Source organism: Pipistrellus hanaki (genome assembly GCF_964339955.1).
Source record: "Pipistrellus hanaki genome assembly, chromosome: 1".
Classification (NCBI taxonomy): Eukaryota; Metazoa; Chordata; class Mammalia; order Chiroptera; family Vespertilionidae; genus Pipistrellus; species Pipistrellus hanaki.
In genome coordinates this window covers 165217419-165235469 of record NC_140503.1, presented here as the reverse complement: position 1 = coordinate 165235469, position 18051 = coordinate 165217419, and the positions used below count along the sequence as shown (strand labels likewise).

At 36.7% G+C, this 18051-nt stretch overlaps 1 protein-coding gene across 3 annotated transcripts in view; it reads right to left on the bottom strand.

Annotated features, from left to right (window-relative positions):
- Positions 1 to 7994: 7994 nt before the first annotated feature.
- The window catches only part of CNOT6L (CCR4-NOT transcription complex subunit 6 like), an 86804-nt gene continuing 76747 nt past the window's right edge, over positions 7995 to 18051 (bottom strand). For all 3 annotated transcript variants that reach the window (XM_084882494.1, XM_084882492.1, XM_084882493.1), the window contains exon 12: positions 7995 to 15195. In XM_084882494.1, coding sequence (XP_084738620.1) covers positions 14983 to 15195 — 213 coding nt within the window. In that variant the 3' untranslated portion in view covers positions 7995 to 14982. The remainder of the gene's footprint in view (positions 15196 to 18051) is intronic.

Genomic DNA, 18051 nt, shown 5'->3' with positions numbered 1-18051 from the left:
AGGATAATTAGCCCTTTCCCTGCTTTGGAGGCATTTCTGGCAGTGGCTGTGTTTCCCCTGTAGCACAGTTCCCATGGGATAACCATTCCTGTGTTTTTCAGATCTCACAAGATGGCCCCTCAGAGGCTGGAGCTCCTATAAGGTGGCTTAACTTCTGAACACTGGTAACATTCTACTTTCTCTATACTTCCTCCACCCACAGGGCGGTGGCCATTTCCTGCTGCTTTTCCTAATTTCAGGATGACCTCAATATCTTATTATTTGGCTCCCCAGTTCTTCCATTACCTGTACAACCAATGCCTTGCATTAAATTCTTTTGTGTTTCCCAGAGTGGTTTCTATTTTTTCTGAATGGCTCCTTACTGATACAGCTCTTCATTCCAAGAACAGTCATAGAAAACTGATAGTCAACATGGAACTCTGGGATTGGGTTGCTATGTGTTTGACCATGAATGCAGTGAAGACTTCCTTATAAGAAAGAAATGAACATTAGCAAGTTGTGGCATGATAATTCCTTAAACCATAAGCTATGATTTCTTGAGATATGGTATAGAGTGAAGACAGAGGCTTTGGTCAAGTAACTGATGCATTTGACCATTATGATAACAATTATCATTAACAAAAATTATTACATGATATGGATGCTTCTAAATGCCCTGAACAGTGTACACAAAAAAAAGGGACAAACCCAAGGCCTTGAAGTTCTAACATAAGACCTTAAACTATGTAGCCACATTCTACAGCTGCGTAGCCACAGAGCAGATATGGCTGAGAATCAGGCCAAAGGCTTAATAACATAGGTTATAAAGATGTAACATTAGTTAAATGTGTAGTCCAATCAAGTTTTGCTTTTTGTTTTTGTTTATTTTTGCTAATATAAGGGCCTGGATGGAAACAGCATTTCACTGGGACTTTGGATGGTGACATTTAGGCAGACAGAGATGAGGCTGTGAGCTCAGATTTACATTTCCCTGCACCTTCCTAGCTAGCAGAGGTAGTTCTCTTGTCAATTTAACATACCACTGAGGCAACCAACCTTCACTTGTATAAAAACCTTTACATGACTTTACTCACTTCTGGCAGTTGCCTGAGAAGAAGATGATTATTCTCTGCAAAATTCATTCTAACCAGTCATCATTGTCTCTGATCTTATAACAAGAGTTATGTTTCAACAGAGCCCAGATGGAAAAGTGCAGGACTTACTCCAATAAGAGAAAGCAAAGACACCGAAGGAGTTTTCATAAAGCTATCACACACACACACACACACACACACACACACACACACACACACATTAATTAGAGGCCTGATACATGAAAATTCACATACTCGAAGTGGGGATTCCTCAGCCTGGCCTGACCCCTCTCACAGTCCAAGAGCCTTCAGGGGCGGGAGGCGACCTGGCAATTAGGGGAAGGCGATGCCCCCATCACACCTCTGCTGCTGCGTTGGCTGGCCCTGGTTACCTGAACCTCAGGCAGCCCTGGGCAGCTGGGTAGCTGATATCCAAGGCTTGCCTGTGCCTTGGGCTGGCTCTGGGCAGCTGGGGGGCTGAGAGGACTGGGGGACTCCAGAGGCAGGTGCGCAGAGTGGCTGGACCCGCCTGGGGGTAGGCCTGGCCATGCTGCATGCTTGCCACCCGGGGGGGGGGGAGGGTGGTGGCTGAGAGACTGGGCAGTGCCATCTTCGAGGGCGTGGCAGTCAATTAGCTTATTTCCTCCTTTATTGACTTGGGTATCGCCATCTTTGTAAGGGCATGATGGTCAATTAACATATTCCCTCTTTATTAGATAGGACATATATCTTTTAAAAAAATTATCATTTCAAGTGCTGTGAGGCTTGTTGCTAACATACTGGGTAGCACAGCATAGACAAAGAAGTCTGGAGAATTCTAGAGATGGGAATTTGGAGTGGATACATAATGTGCAAACTGGTTAGCCACTCCCAACCATATCCTCACCTTGAAGATACAGGAGATATTCCTTTCTCCATAGTATTAATAAATGCAGATATGACAGAAGCATATGATGCTGTTATGCAGCAGTATTAGGTTGTGATTGTAATTGAAGTTTAAAATAGAAGTAGAGGAGGATTCTGGGAAGATGGCAGAATAGAAAGATCCAGGAATCTGTCTCCGGGCCTAGACAACAATTGTACTAGCAGGATTTGTTTAATGTAGCTACTTTAGAACTCTGGAGTCTATTAAAGACTTGTAATTTCTAGGAGAAGGATCAGAAGGTAATTTGTGATTAATTTTGTTCAATGTCAGCTCTTAGCATAGAACCTACTCCAGCCACATGAGAGGCAGCTGTGCACCTGTTCCTGGAGCAGTCTGAACACAGCTTGCCAGAGCCAGGGTGAGCAAAAGGATTCTGTCCCCAAAATCAGTGCTTTGAGTGCTGATTTCTGCTTCTGATCACAAAGATGTGGACAAAGAAACAGGCAGCCAATGCTGCTACACCTCCCTTTATTGCTTCAAGCCCCTACCCCCTTGGCTGAAATGGCTTCAAGAGAATTTAAAGGACCAGTTCTCCCTACTCCTTGCTTCTTGGGAGTCAGACATTAAAGACTAAAACATTGAAAAGCAACTGCACTTACAGGTAAAATTAGAGTGATCATCATGCCCAGGGAAAGGTGCAGATTCAGACAAGACCTAGAAGACCTTAAGTTTATACTTCAGGCTGATTCTTGGCACAGAGACAGCCAACAACATTAAAAAAACAACAAACAATCAAAAAAAAAAAAAAACAGCACAGCAAACTCAGGAGAAAAAATAGAATCTCATTTGCAGAGTTGTCATATTATTATTTTTATATTATTTATATTTAAATATACTCCACCAAATGTAAGAAGCCACACAAAGAAATAGAAAAGTATGTCCCATTCAAAGTAAAAAACATAAATCAATAGGAACTGTCCTTGAAAAAGGCTTGATGACAGATCAATTAGACAAGGACTTTAAAATAACTGGCATAAGGCTGATTTAAAAAAAAAACTCAAAGAAGATGTTGAAAAGTAAAGAAAATTATGTATGAGCAACATAGTTATTACAATAAATAGAAAACCAAAATTAAAATTTCTGGAGCTGAAAAGCTCAACAACTGAAATGAAAAATTAACTAGAGAATTCAAAGGCAAATTTAATCAGGCAGAAGAAAGAATTAGTAAACAGGACAGTGGATATTATGAAGTTGAGGAGCAGAAAGAAAAATGACTAAAGAAAAATTAACTGAGCCTAAGGGACCTGTGGATTAACATATGCGTTGTGGGAATCCCAAATAGTGAAGAAGAGAGAAAGGGACAGAGAGAGCTTTCCAAATTTGATGAAAGGTATAAATACCATAGAAGCTTAATGAATTCCAAGAAAGGTCCAGACTGGAATATATTATAATTAGACTTTCAAAAGGCAAAGGTAAAATCTTGAAAGCAGCAACCAAGAAATAACTCATCACATACAAAGAATCCTCAATAAAATTATAAACTGTGGAGGCCAGAAAACTGTAGTATTTGGCATGTAAGATAAATTCCTTGTAAATATGTATATATTTCATAAGTATATACTTTTTCTTTCTTCTTGTCTAATTGCAATAGCTAATACTTCCAGTACTATGTGGAATAGGAGTGGTGAGAATGGGCATCCCTGTCTTTTCCTGTTTTTAGGGGAAATGGTTTTAGTTTTTGCCCATTGAGTATGATGTTGGCTTTGGGTTTGTCATATATGGCTTTTATTATGCTGAGGTATGATCCTTCTATTCCCACCTTGCTGAGAGTTTTTATCAAGGGTGTTGGATTTTCTCAAATGCTTTTTCTGCATCAATTGATATAACTATGTGATTTTTATCTCTAAATTTGTTTATGTGCTGTATCACGTTTATTGATTTGTGGATATTGTACCATCCTTGCATCCCTGGGATAAATCCTATTGGTCATGGTGTATGATCTTTCTGATGTACTGCTGGATCCGATTTGCTAGAATTTTGCTGAGGATTTTGGCATCTATGTTCATGAGGGATATTGGCCTGTAATTCTCTTTCATTGAGTTGTCTGGTTTTGGTATTAGGGTGATGCTGGCTTCATAGAAGAAACTTAGAAGTGTTCCTTCCTTTTGAATATTTTGGAATAGTCTGAGGCGGATAGGTTACTTCTTCCTTGTTTGGTAAAACTCCCCTGTGAATCCCTCTGGCCCTGGGCTTTTGGCTTTTGTTTGCTGGAAGTTTTTTTTTTGTTTGTTTTTTTTGTTTTTTTTTTTTGTTTGTTTTTTTTAGAGAGGAAGAGAGAGGGATAGTTAGAAACACCAATGAAAGAGAATCATCAATCAGCTGCCTCTTGCACACCCCCCACTGAGGATGTGCCCAGAACCAAAGTACATGCCCTTGACCAGAATCAAACCTGGGACCCTCCAGTCCACAGGCCAACACTCTATCCACTGAGCCAAACTGTTTTTGGCTGCTGGAAGCTTTTTGATGACTGCTTCAATTTCTTCCATAGTTATTGGCCTGTTGAGATTTTTAGATTCTTCCTGATTGAGTTTTGTATTTTTCTAGGAATATGTCCATTTCCTCCCAAGTTGTCCAGTTTGTTGGAATAGAGTTGATTATAGTATTTTGTAACAATCCTTGTATTTCTATGGGGTCTGTTGTTATTTCTCCTCTTTCATTTCTGATTTTTTTCATTTGGGTCCTCTCTCTTTGCTTCTTAGTGAGCCTGGCTAGAGCTTCATTAATCTTATTTATCCTTTCAAAGAGCCAGATCTTGGTTTTGCTGATCTTTTGTATTTTTTATTTTTTTGTTTCTATGTCCTTTATCTCCACTCTGATTTTTATTATTTCCTTCCTTCTGCTTACCCTGGGCTTTTCTTCTTTTCTTGTTGCTCTCTTTCTAACTCTTTGAGTTGTAGGTTTAGGTAATTTATTACCATTGTTGTTTTGTTTTTGTTTTTTTGTTTGTGTGTGTGTGTGTGTGTGTGTGTGTGTGTGTGTGTGTTTAGTAGGCTTATAGAGCTATGAACTTCCCTCTCAAGACTGCTTTCACTGTGTCCCATAGATTTTGGATTGTTGTGTTTTCATTGTCATTTGTTTTATATGATGTTTTATATTTCTTCTTTGATTTCTCTGGTAACCCAGTCATTGTTTAATACCAGGCTATTTAGTCTCTTTTGATTTTTTTGGATTGTTTATGCTCATTCTTCTTAAGAGTCACCCATGCCTCCTCTTTTTTGAACTCAGGATCAATACTAGTAACTACAGTGACAGCACGCCATAGCCTGAGCAGAGGAATAGAGCACCTATACCAGAAAAAAAAAAATAACTCTCACACACAAAAGTCTAAGACCTGGGCTATCATTGTGACTGGAAACTGAAGAAACATGTGAAAGTGGATCTTTAAAGTATTGAGCCAGGGAAACCTGAATAAACCTGCATAAAGAACAACTTATTGACAGAGTAGCACTCTAGTGATTCAAGATTTAAAGTCTTAGCAAGGAGTCCTGGAGGCGGTCCTGATAACCTCCTTGAAAGGGTGTGGTAAGTTTTGTTCTTTGGGAAGCATACTCTAGAATCATGGAGATTAGTATTCAGGAAAAGTATTAATGAGTGCTCTCAGAATCAACCCTGTAAAAGGAATCAAAACTGAACCAAGGAAGTAGGTGGGTTACAATGCAGTTTCAACAGCCATTTTGAGGAACTCTGAAGATCGGATCGCCCTTCAGAGTTACTGAAGTGGACAGACCAACCCTTTATACCCACACAATTCACAGGCATTGGGTGTAGGTTGCCCCATTTGGGGCTCACAAAGCTGGTGAACAAGGAGATTCATCACACTGGTGAGAGAAGGGAGGGTTGCAATTACATAATAGGAGGCAAGAAGAAGCATATCTGGAATCCAAGGGATTCATTTAGCAACTCTTTGTTCTTCCATGCCCAAGGATAAGTGGGCAAATTCATTAACTATAGCTCAAGAAGCATAACATTTTTGTTGGTGTGAAGGTCTGTGTCACCCTTTCTCAGGGAAGCAACCTAGACCCACTGATGTACTGGTGCAACGCTAAGATTTGAAATGCATAACGGAAAGGGCAAGGTGACAAATATCAGTCATAGCTTCAGAAGCAGCTGCAACAGTGGAGTGTACCTTGCTCCACCACTCCTCTGTAATTTGTTGAGATTATAGCCTGTCATGATGTCGAAGGCTATGATGAAGTAGATTTAACAGTGGGTCCAAAGCGATCTCAGTGGTTCAAATGGGTACACTGTGTGTAACTCTTCTGTGTTGACTCCCACGAAGTCTCAACTCCCTTTCTTACTCTCACCACTGCCTTGGCAACCAGTTGCACACAAGTGTAACTTAATAACACTTTGCCTCAGCCACACCAAATGCTTGCTTTCTTCACCTCACCACCCCATTTCCCCACTATTATTATATGAGATGCCTGTAGGAACCTTAGTGAATTCAACTGATGTACAAACCTGGATAGGAAAAGGAATTAGTACACATGGGGTAACTGTTCCCTCAGGGGAGATGGAGCCTACCAATAAATTCTTTTCCATCCTTCGTGAAAACATTCTATCTGCTCCTCAGAAGGTCTTTGTCAGCTTTGTGGCCCAGGTGCTCACAGAATGACCAGCTCAATAATTTCCCTTGACTTGGCCTTCTCTCATTCCCAATTTTATTGTTCCTACTCCCCTACTCTGCTTTCACGGGATCATTGTCTCCAAATCAACTACCTGCAGTCAAGCCTTGGTGTCAGTTCTTCGAGAGAATCATTTCATGAGATTTAGTTTCTTATATCCATTTTACCAATGAGGATGCATTTTGTCCAAGGTCACATGGTGAAATGCAAGGACACTTGGTGAATGTCATCACTGCCTTATCTTAGGAGTCTATTCTTTATAAGGCAGTATCCTAAAAGTTGGTTCCTTCAAGATCCACTTAAGGGGGGAGTGATTCTACTTTTGGAGAACTTCCTCAAGGCTGGACATCAAGGTCTCTGCAAAGAGATGGTCCTTGGGTCCATGACAGGCTCATGTTGATACCTTAGTAGAAAAAAAAATCTATAGGCACTAAGCATTCAGCTAGAGATTTGCCGGTTAGTAATCTCTTCCAAAATAAGCTGCCATTATCTTCTCTAAGCACCTATGAAGCTACACAATTGTTTCATTCTCTTCAAGGATAATTTGGTCTTTATAACACCCTATCTTAAAATCATTTTTCAACTAGATGTCCCTAAACATAGTTTTCAGAATTTCTAATTACTTTACTGTACCTTTCCCCCTCCTAACATTCCAAGGTTTTAAGATAACCTTTACTCTGATTTAACACTTCAATGTTTTCTCCTGTGTCAGAAATAGGTTTGGAATGTGAATTCTGAGTGGGACTCTGTCCATCTTATATCTCCCCAAACATTTTGTATATAGTAGATATTTTTTGTTGAATGAACTTACTCTAGGTCTTGGCAGGTCCACCTCTGAATATTGATTACTCAGATCTGTCCGAGGATGTCTAGCAGTCAGGATGGGCTAGATTATCATATCCCTTAATAACAAACCTTCATTGTATTCAGACACTGTGATTTAGCAGTTGTTTCTCATTCACACTACATGTCCTATGTAGGAGTCCTGCTCATCAGTCACTCAACGATCTAGGATGAAAGGTTTGATCTCCACGTTTGTATGATCACCATGGCAAGGAAAGAGAATATGGCAAATTACACACTGGCTCTTAAAGCGCCACTCAGAAGTGACACATGCCAAAGTAAGTCTTTTTACTCAGATTTCTACAGCCAAAGTAAGTCTCATAATTATGACTAACTTCTGAACCTATTCTAAACAAAGTAGGGCTTGAGTAGTAATGTAGTTTCCACCAGAAAAAAATGTATCAGGAATTTGTAATTTTTTGCCTGAATTACCTTGGCTCTCCCTAATTCACTTTGTAAGAGATGCACTGACCTGAATGCAGACATTTACACTGCACACATAAATAGTAAAAAACCAACACAAAGGTATGCAGTTGCAAAATGGCCATTTATTGCCTACAGGGAAAGAAAAGTGAGGGAGAGAAGGGAAGTACACAGGTGCAAGGAAACAAGCATATATTTAGCCCTATACATCATGTGTGAGCAGTACCCAATCTCCAAAATGGAAAAAAGTATTTTGTCATCTGACATAATAGTTAAGGTTCTTAAGCACCTCCCTTCTGAGCTGCCACGGATTTAAAAGGCAGGACTGCTTTGTTTAGTCAATGTTCACATTAATGAAAAAATACTACCACCCAACTGTGTCCTTTTGCACACACATTTTGTACAGTGTCTATTGTGAAAAACATCTCAGCTGAGCAGCTTGGTCAAGATTCAGACCTCATCAACTGTTTAACTGTAATAAATAGAAAAATAAATCAGCTGGTGATTTTGTCAAGGAGAAGGTGTTCAATAAGAATAGAACCACTTTCTCCAGGGATGACAGTGTTAAATGATTAGAACACTACATAACCAATCTATTAAACATTAAACACTAGTAAGCTACAATTACATGGCACTTCATTAAATCTAATTTTAAGAAAAGAAAATCTTAGATTTTTAAACTAATTAGAATTCAATAACAAATTAATTTAGTGCTAGACTTTTTTTTTTTTTTTTTTAGAACAAAAGCAAAATAAATATGCAACATAAAACAGATTTGTTCCGGAATAATATCAATAGAAACTACCAAGTATTTAAGAGGGGGGAAATACAAAAACAACTTGCTCAGTTTTAAACTCATGTGCTTTGCTTTCAACCATTAATTGAGTTACAAAAACACTTTATAGGCCACAGAATGACTCAAATGTATGCAAAACAATCAATTTAATGCCAAGTACTGAAAATAAATGAACCCTTCCCAATTCAAATGGTAAACTGAGTCAAAGAGGTCATCTCATGGACAATGAGTTGGCACTTGTTTTATAGTCAACAGAAATCACAATAGAAAATACAAATTAATCCATGGTGAATGTGACCAACGCCTGGTCCTTTCAGAGAGAAAAAGTACATGTACACTCTTTGTCTTAAAACAGACTCCATTCACACCACCCCACTAGAGATAAATGCAAAGTTGAAATGTTCATCTTCCTTGAAATATTCCAAGTGCTCCAATAAACTCTATTCCTCAGCTTCTCCTAGATGAAAGGATTGCTTGCATTTGGACAGCTGTACAAATGCCCATAGTGCACTTCTCAGTGCTGCTGGTGTTTAAGAAATTTGCCACAACAATTTCAGATCCAGTGTGCAGCAACACAGCCATCCAAAGCCTCCTCCAAAGGCTGGCAGAGCACCGCTCAGGAATTTCACAGGTAAGGGAATATATTTTTAGCAAGTTAAGCAGAGAAAGGACAGTACAGTTTCTGCATACACACCCAGACTATTGTATCACTTACTGCATCAAGATTGAAACGAGTAGCAGGAAACTAAGCTTATTCAGTAAGAAGCAAAGCCATTATTTGACACATCAGCACTGAGCCAATCATGTGAGCTAAGACAACTAGTTAAACAAATGTGGTACATATAACCACTGATAGCTTGAAAGAAACAGTCATATACCAGTAATTAGAAATTAACACAAAACTGAAATGAGCAAGAAAGGACCACTTTTTATGCTTCAGAGTTAAAAGTAACAGATATACCAACAGGGAAATTACCTAATTCAGGGAGATTGGTATAAAAAAATAACTAAACTATGTCTTCTGAAAGTTTATGAAAGCTGAATGTACCAATGCCAAAAGAATATCATTGGCATTTGCATATCCTTTTCATAATATGATTTATGATGACACAACTTAATTTCAATATAATGCTGAATTTATACTTATATTCCATAAAAATTAATATTTAATAGGCAGAAATGTCCTTATTTCATATGCTTTGAAAGCACTATTTTACTTAAAAACTTCCATTGTTTCAATAGCATAATCTTTGTTGAATAAAAGCTCAACATGCTTGTTTTCCTTTGGTTCCAAGAATAACCCAAGTCTAACCAAACTTATGCAAAAAACAAAAACAAAAAACTAACTAGGTTAATAAAGCTTGCTTTTCCTGGTGTCTCCCTATTTCTGGCTGCAGGACCTGTGGTTTAAGAAAGAAACTTGCATAAGGAGGGTATTTGGTTAAAACAAGAAACATGCATGCACCCCCTTACCACCTTCTTAAAAAGAAATGTTTGAATTTTTCCCCCCTTTCTTTCTGTGGATCTTATTCAGAACATCCTGCAGTATAGGTAGAAGAGTTTTCTCTTTACCTTTAAGCTTTAAGTGACATTACATAATAAAGATTTACATATTCTGTAAAACGAAAGATGCTCTTGGCATCCTGTTCTTAAACAGAGTACAACTTTGGTAAATAAGCCAAGGTATAGATGTACTAATTTATTTATGCTTGAATTCAAATTTGGTGAATCATTCAAAGCAAACATAGTATAAAATTTCTTTTCTGTGATTCAAACAACTTTAAAACTTTAGTTGAAGTTCCTGGCTTAGAAAAATATTCTCATCTCCCCAGTTAATTTGCCTACCTATAATTCAGGGTGCTACAAAAATGATACAATTTATAAGGGTTAAACAAATCTTTTTACACACATTTAGAAAGGTGAATTTTTTTTTTTTTTTTAAGAAGGTAGGTGGGAAAGTGACTGCTTCAAAAATGTGAAAATTCACTTTTCTGTTAAAATATAATCATGGATGAATGCTATTTTGAAAATGTACTATAAAGTCTTTGCTTGCTATAAACCATTATTTTCATGGCCTGCCAAAGGTATCAGAAACTGATGATATTTTCTGGGACTGAAGCTACTAATTAGTCAATGTGTTTTTACAAAGCTATTAAAAATCCCTCAGAAACTCAGAATATAAGAGCTTAGAAACAAGTATTGGGACACAGTTGATTTTCATTGCTATCATATCTAACCTTGAATTTAGAAATGATGAACCTATGTCTCTGGTTGCATGGAACACATTTGACCTATATTTTTCTTGTGCTTTCTCTATGCCCTGCTATTTGAAATTGAAAGTATAGATGGCATTAGTGATTCTTAGAAACTTTTAGAAATTCAACAAACTTAAATTTTCATCCATTTAACTATACTTACGAGATACAATTTTTAAATGGATCACAATCATTTGCCCGTGTTCCAGTTTTAATGTGCCACATCCTCAATTCTAATATAACCCACCATGGAATCAAGTGATATAAGCCTCAGATATCGTTCAACTTTCTCCTTGCTTCTCTGGCATTTAATATATAACTTTAAGACACCAAAGAAAAGGGACAAATTAGAAATGAAACTTTATATTTCTGCAAACTACAACACTAAAACACAGTAGCTTCTTTAATACACTCACACAGGATGCTTACTAGCAAAATTAAATATTTGCCTATGAATAGCAGAAAAGTAATTTGAAAACAAAGAGTTTGGAACAAGGCAAATGGGAGGGGGAAAGCTGGTCTCAGAACCCATTGTGCCATACCTGACTTTAACATGTGATATTCAAACAATCGTTCACACGCCTTACATCAAGAAAATGAAAAACAAAAACATTCAGCTACATTGTACAAAATTTTTTTTTTTTTACATAAAACATCATAAATCTTGAACAGATTTACTATATCTGAATTCTAAAAAGTTGCCTATAGAATGGTGCTGGGATTCTGTTCTCTGCTTGCTTTTAGGCAGTGCTGTTGCTTAAAAGTTGACACCAGGCACAATATTTTAAAACAAAGTCAACAAGCAAGGAGCAGTAAGGGACTTGAGCCTTTCCCAGATGTCAGTCCTGAGGATGCTGCGATTTTCCCCATCACGATGTGTAAAGCTATGAGGCGGATACTGGTGCCTGAGAAAGTGGGTGACTTCGCATGCACTTGCATGGCTGCTATAACGGCAAACAGTGCAGTTTTCCTTTCCTCAAACAACACTGTTTTAATAAATTTAAAGAACACTCCAGTTCTTAGATAAATACCAGAAATCATATTTAACAGTTAAAAAACACATTAGCACAATCTAAAAATGCCCAAATTTTCCTTTATCTTCAGTTAAAATATGCAGCAGCCCAATGGCATGGAGCTTATTAACTTATTCTAAGAACTAGAAAGCATATGAGCATAAATATTTTATTCTCACTGAATATATACCATGTCATTCACCTCTTCCTTTTTTGGCTTGTCACTGCCAAAGTTCCAAATGGCATGGGTTTTAACAAGACAATACTGAGGAGAGCAGCATTTCTGATCATCTGAATTGGCAGCTCAAACAGATACCACTCCTTTTACAAAGGTAACAGAGGGTGAAGGGTATATGTGAAGGTTGGGCAGTGGGCTGAAGGGAAACCGTGCACATGAAATTTGGGTCACCATGCCCCAAGAAAGTGTGCCACCCAAAACATAACACAATTACCTACTTCAACAAAGCTACTACCAACATTTATTAAAACCACATTAAAAATACACAGGATAATGAATGGTCTGAAAGAGTGCATTTGGAAGCAGAGAGAACCCAATTACACACCTTCCTGCAACAGAGTGCCTCGATCATACACAAAATAAACTTAAGCTGTTTACAATGTTTCCCAAATTTTATTTTCCCTCTACATTTAACTATTAAAAAAGTTTTTATTAATAAATGGGCTCCTCTGTGGTTCATATACAATCATAAGTGAACTTTAAATTCCATTTTATACAAACATCTCAAAAAATATTGGGAGTGAAGTATGGTAGGAAATATTGCTCACATTGCTAATTAACATGCGTATATGAAAGAAGGAAAATGTTTTGTTAGTGCATATACCTCCAGAGCAGAAAACCCACCCAAAACAAAAGGTTTAAAATAACACATACAGTAGCTGATTACAAAAAAAGGCAATGTCCACAAAATTAAGTTTTTCATGCTATTCTACTTTCCAGTACTATACTTCAGGTAATCAATTTGCATGGCTAGATGTTGAATGCTTGAGGTATATAAGAAGGGATACCTGCACATTGAGGAAAATCTGTCATCTTAAGGGTTGTCTCTTTGTGTGTTTGTTACTTCTGATATTTTTAAAAGAACATTTTTAAAAGAATATTTTATTTACATCAAACTTCACTCAACTACAATGACATTCCAATTTTAATAGATGACAAACAACGCCTCATCACTAGGCACTTTTAAAAGGGAGTTTAGGCTTTACAGAAACCTTCTGATGCAATCCCATATGTGGTATCACATCATCCCACCACCCTCATCCCATTAAAATTACCCTTCAGGGAAATATTATATTCTATAGCCTGATTTACTATGGAAGAAATTAGTATGAAATAACGAAAAGAAAAGCATCATTTAAGACTAATAAAACAGCCTAAGATGTCAGGTTTGAAAGAGGAGACTAATTGCATACATTTAAAACTAATTAAATAATTTAAATTTGAGTTGTACTTTATATATTAGTGAGACACAAATATAGGCTATTTTATTTTAAAATTTCATTCACATAATGGAAAATTTCTTGTTTATTAAAAATATCACATTTTGAGACTAGAAACAGTAAAGTGCATGAAAAGTTTAAAATATAAATTCAGAAAACTTTTATAGCAGCAAAAAAGCAGAATAAAGAAAAACTTAAAAACACAGACACAACCTTTTCCTGTTACTGTGCCATAATTAACATCAAGTAGCCAACCAATTTCCCCCCCAGAAAATGATATTATCTTCACTGCCTCGAGTCATAGATTTTCAACTGGCCCCTCATGGGGAAAAAAAAAGGATTCCAACATATCTAAAGAACATCAAGAGTTGGGAATAAACCAGTAGCTTCTTAATTCAACCCTGACAGACAACAGAAACAAATATTTAAAGCATGTAATGGCCATTTGGCAACTAGAGTCAGGAAAAACGATTCAAGGTTTTCAACTACTCCCTGTCTCTTTCTCCCCCAAATTCTTTCTATTGTTGCCCCCAAAAGCCAAAACCAATAGCCACTTGACCTACTTTGGGAAACATATTAAATACTTGGACAGCTTTCATCTTCTAAAACTTTGATCAGGGCCATTTCATTCAGTAGTTATTTTTTAAATATTTGACTATACCAGCAAAAATGACATATATCATATAATACATTTTTTTCCCAGCACAACCAGGCAGAAAAGGGTAGATGAGAATAAGGAAAAATACTAGACACTAATTTTGTGGGCTTCCTAAATATACCAAAAACTCTATTTTCAAAATGCGTGGCAGTAAAAATTACTTGCTGTTTCCCTATAAATAAACTGGAGAGTCGGGCTTAAAATTAATACTTCCAATAAGTCTATAACTAAAAGGGGAACAAAATTCAGAGTGATTTCTAAAAAAAATGTTTGCCCAACAAACTGTCATGTGGAGTTAACTGTTTGATTCTGAAAGCATATTGTGCAACCAACTTTAATTTCTCAATTTTTCTTATGGCTATAGGCTATATCATAGTTTATGTACAGATCTAGTAAATGTAAATGCTTTGTTAATGTGCAAATGACTTTGGGAGCCAAAAATTAGTTTGTTATAATGGAAAACAGAAATTCAAGAAAGTTTTCCCTACAAGGCATAACATTAAGTTTAAAATCTTACATCGTTTTTTAAAATTTGCCTTTTACAAAAATGGTTGGCTCATTTGAAACCATTTAAAGAAAAATATTTGTTTTGGAAAAACAAATACACTGTTGTTGGGCCTCAAATTGGTGATTTATCAATTATGAATGTTGACTCTTAATATAATATGAAGAAGGTCGATATTAAAAACATGTTATAAATTAAAAATTTGGAAAGAGTAATACTTTGGTCCCAGCTCTAGTGCCAAATGATGCCAATATGCACAAAAAATGTACAAAGTCTTATAGCAAACACATAATGAAAGGAACCTGAAGAAGCAGCTTAAGGATGGCCATACTTCACTCCTATATACTTTGATTTACAACTGTACAGGTCCATAGCAATAGATCCCCGTCTTTGCGGGGCAGTACTCCACTACCTCCGATTAGGCAAGTGAACACCATTGACAAGAGGCAGGAGTGGAGGGTGGAGTTCAAGTTGTGTTAACAGTGAGAAGTGGTCTGAAGGGATGTGTGGGTGTGGACACCCAGTGATGTTGTTCTCAACCAGCCATTGAGGATCTAAAGGCCCCAGGACACCAAGCACGTTCATATGAGTCTTGGAATAGAAAATGTAGTCAATTACGCCCTGAAAAGAGATTGGGAGTTGGAAAAAAAAAGAAAAAAAAAGAGAGAGAAAAACATATGATTAGAAAAAAGAAAAACTTAATATATACAAGAACAATCCATAATTTTCAAAAGCTAAACACCTGAGTGACCTGTACGTTTGGTTGTCTTGACAATGGGTAAAATAAGGCTCAAGTCTTCAATGGGTTATTACATGAAATAAAAGTCACTCAATAGGGAAACAAAGTATTCTACTGAAATAACAAAGTCTTACATGTGTGTATAGGTGATAAGCAAACTGAGGAGCTAAACACACCAAATTATGTTTACACATCTTTAAAATTTGCTTGCTTGGGTTAGTAAAATCTAATATATCAGTATAAGTATTATAGAAATTGCAGTAATTCTAACAGCAAAAATAAGTAGAAAATAAAGATCTTTATATAAAATGCATATACCAGTATAATTAATGAAAAGGTATCACTCAAATTAATTCCTTTAATGATAACTGGAATTATTTTCAATTATTTGCAGCACATAAAAATATCCAAACACATCTGAAAGAAGCCATAGTAAAGCATGTTTTCAGGTTTGCTAATCCTAGTTCAGCTTTCCCTATTTGTCATACCTACAAAATACTGCATGCAGTTAATTACTCTAATTTGTTCTTTAGTTTAGAATACTCATTTTCACAATTCCTGATATACTCTAAATTCTGGATTCCTTCCTGCCTAACAATACCTTTGCAAAAAATATTTAGCAAGGACCATATATATATATTACTAGAAGCCCAGTGCACGAATTCATGCACAGGTAGGATCCAGCTGGCCTGGTGGAGGGGCAGCAGGCAGTTGGCTGACCAGCCCTGCCCCCAATCAGGGTGGGGGGGGCAATTGGGGGCAGAGCCAGATGGAGGAGGGGCCACAGGCAGTTGGCCATCAGCCCTGACCCTGGTTGAATTCCTGGTAGAACTCTCAGTCGAAGGAACAATTTTCATATTAGCCTTTTATTATATAGGATTAGCAGTATTTCTCAGTCTGTCTGATCAGTAAGTTTCAAAACTATTGTGCTCTTCACTTCCTAGCTCTTTCTATGAAGCCAGCATTACCCTAATTCCAAAACCAGATAAAGACACCACAAAGAAAGAGAATTACAGGCCAATATGCTTGATGACCAACAGATGCTAAAATCCTCAACAAAATTCTAGCAAATCGGATCCAGCATTACATTAGAAAGATCATACACCATGACCAAGTGGGATTTATTCTGGGGATGCATGGATGGTACAATATCTGCAAATCAATAAATGTGATACATCACATAAACAAATTGAAAGACAAAAATCACATAATCATATCAATCAATGCAGAAAAAACATTTAACAAAATCCAATACCCTTTTTCTTGATAATAACTCTCAGCAAAGTGGGAATCGAGGGATCATACCTCAACACAATAAAAGTTTTATATGATAAACCTATAGCCAACATTTTACCCAATGGGAAAAAACTAAAATCATTTCCCTTAAGAACAGGAACAAGACAGGGATGCCTACTTCCACCACTCCTGTTCGACAGTGCTGGAAGCGCTAGCCATAGCTATCAGAGACAAGAATAAAAGGTATTCAAGTTGGAAAAGAAGAAGTAAAACTGTCATTATTTGAATATGACATGACATTGTACATAGAAAATCCCAGACTCCATAAAAAAACTACTAGACTTAATAAATGAATTTGGCAATGAGGCAGGATACAAAATTAACACCCAGAAATCTATGGCTTTTTTATACGTCAACATTGAACTCAAAAGAAAGAGAAACTAAAAAAACAATCCCATTTACCATTGCACCAAAAAATGAAAGATACCTAGGAATAAACTTAACTAAGGAGGTAAAAAACCTGTACTTGGAAAACTGCAGGACATTGAAAAAAGAGATGGAGGAAGACATAAACAAATGGAAGAACATACCATGTTCGTAGACTCAACATCATTAAAATATCCACACTACTCCAAGTAATTTATAGACTCAATGCAATCCCCATTAAATACCAACTGCATATTTCACAGACCTAGAACAAACTCTCCAAAAATTCATTTGGAATAAAAAAAAGACCTTGAATAGCTGCAGCAATCCTGAGAAAGAACAACAAAGTAGGAGGGATCTCAATACCAGATTTCAAGCAGTATTACAAAGCCATTGTTCTCAAAACTACCTGGTACTGGCACAAGAATAGATATATAGACTAATGGAACAGAACAGAGAACCCAGAAATAAACTCAAGCTATTATGCTCAATTAATATTTGACAAAGGAGCAAGAGCATACAATGGAGTCAAGACAGTCTCTTCAGTAAATGGTGTTGGGAAAATTGTTCAGATACATGCAAAAAAAAAAAAAAAAAAAAAAAAAAAAAAAAAAGAAGAAGCTAGATCACCAACTTATACCATACACAAAAATAAACTCAAAATGGTTAAAGGACTTAAATGTAAGAACTGAAAAACCATAAAAATCTTAGAAGTCATAGGCAGCAAAATATCAGACATATTCGTAGCAATATCTTTACTAATAACAGCTTTTAGTGCAATGGAAACTAAGGAGAAAATAAACAAATGGGACTATATCAAAATAAAAAACTTCTGCACAGCAAAAGAAACCATCAACAAAACAACAAGAAAGCCCTTTGCATGGGAGAACATATCAGTATTTGCCTATGCTATCTCACAAAATTTACAGGAAACTTATACAATCTAACAAAAGGGAAAAAAAAAACAATCCAATCAAAAAATGGGCAAAGGACCTAAGTAGACACTTTTCTAAGGAGGACATACAGAAGGCCAAGAGACATATGAAAACATGCTCAAAGTCACTAATCATCAGAGA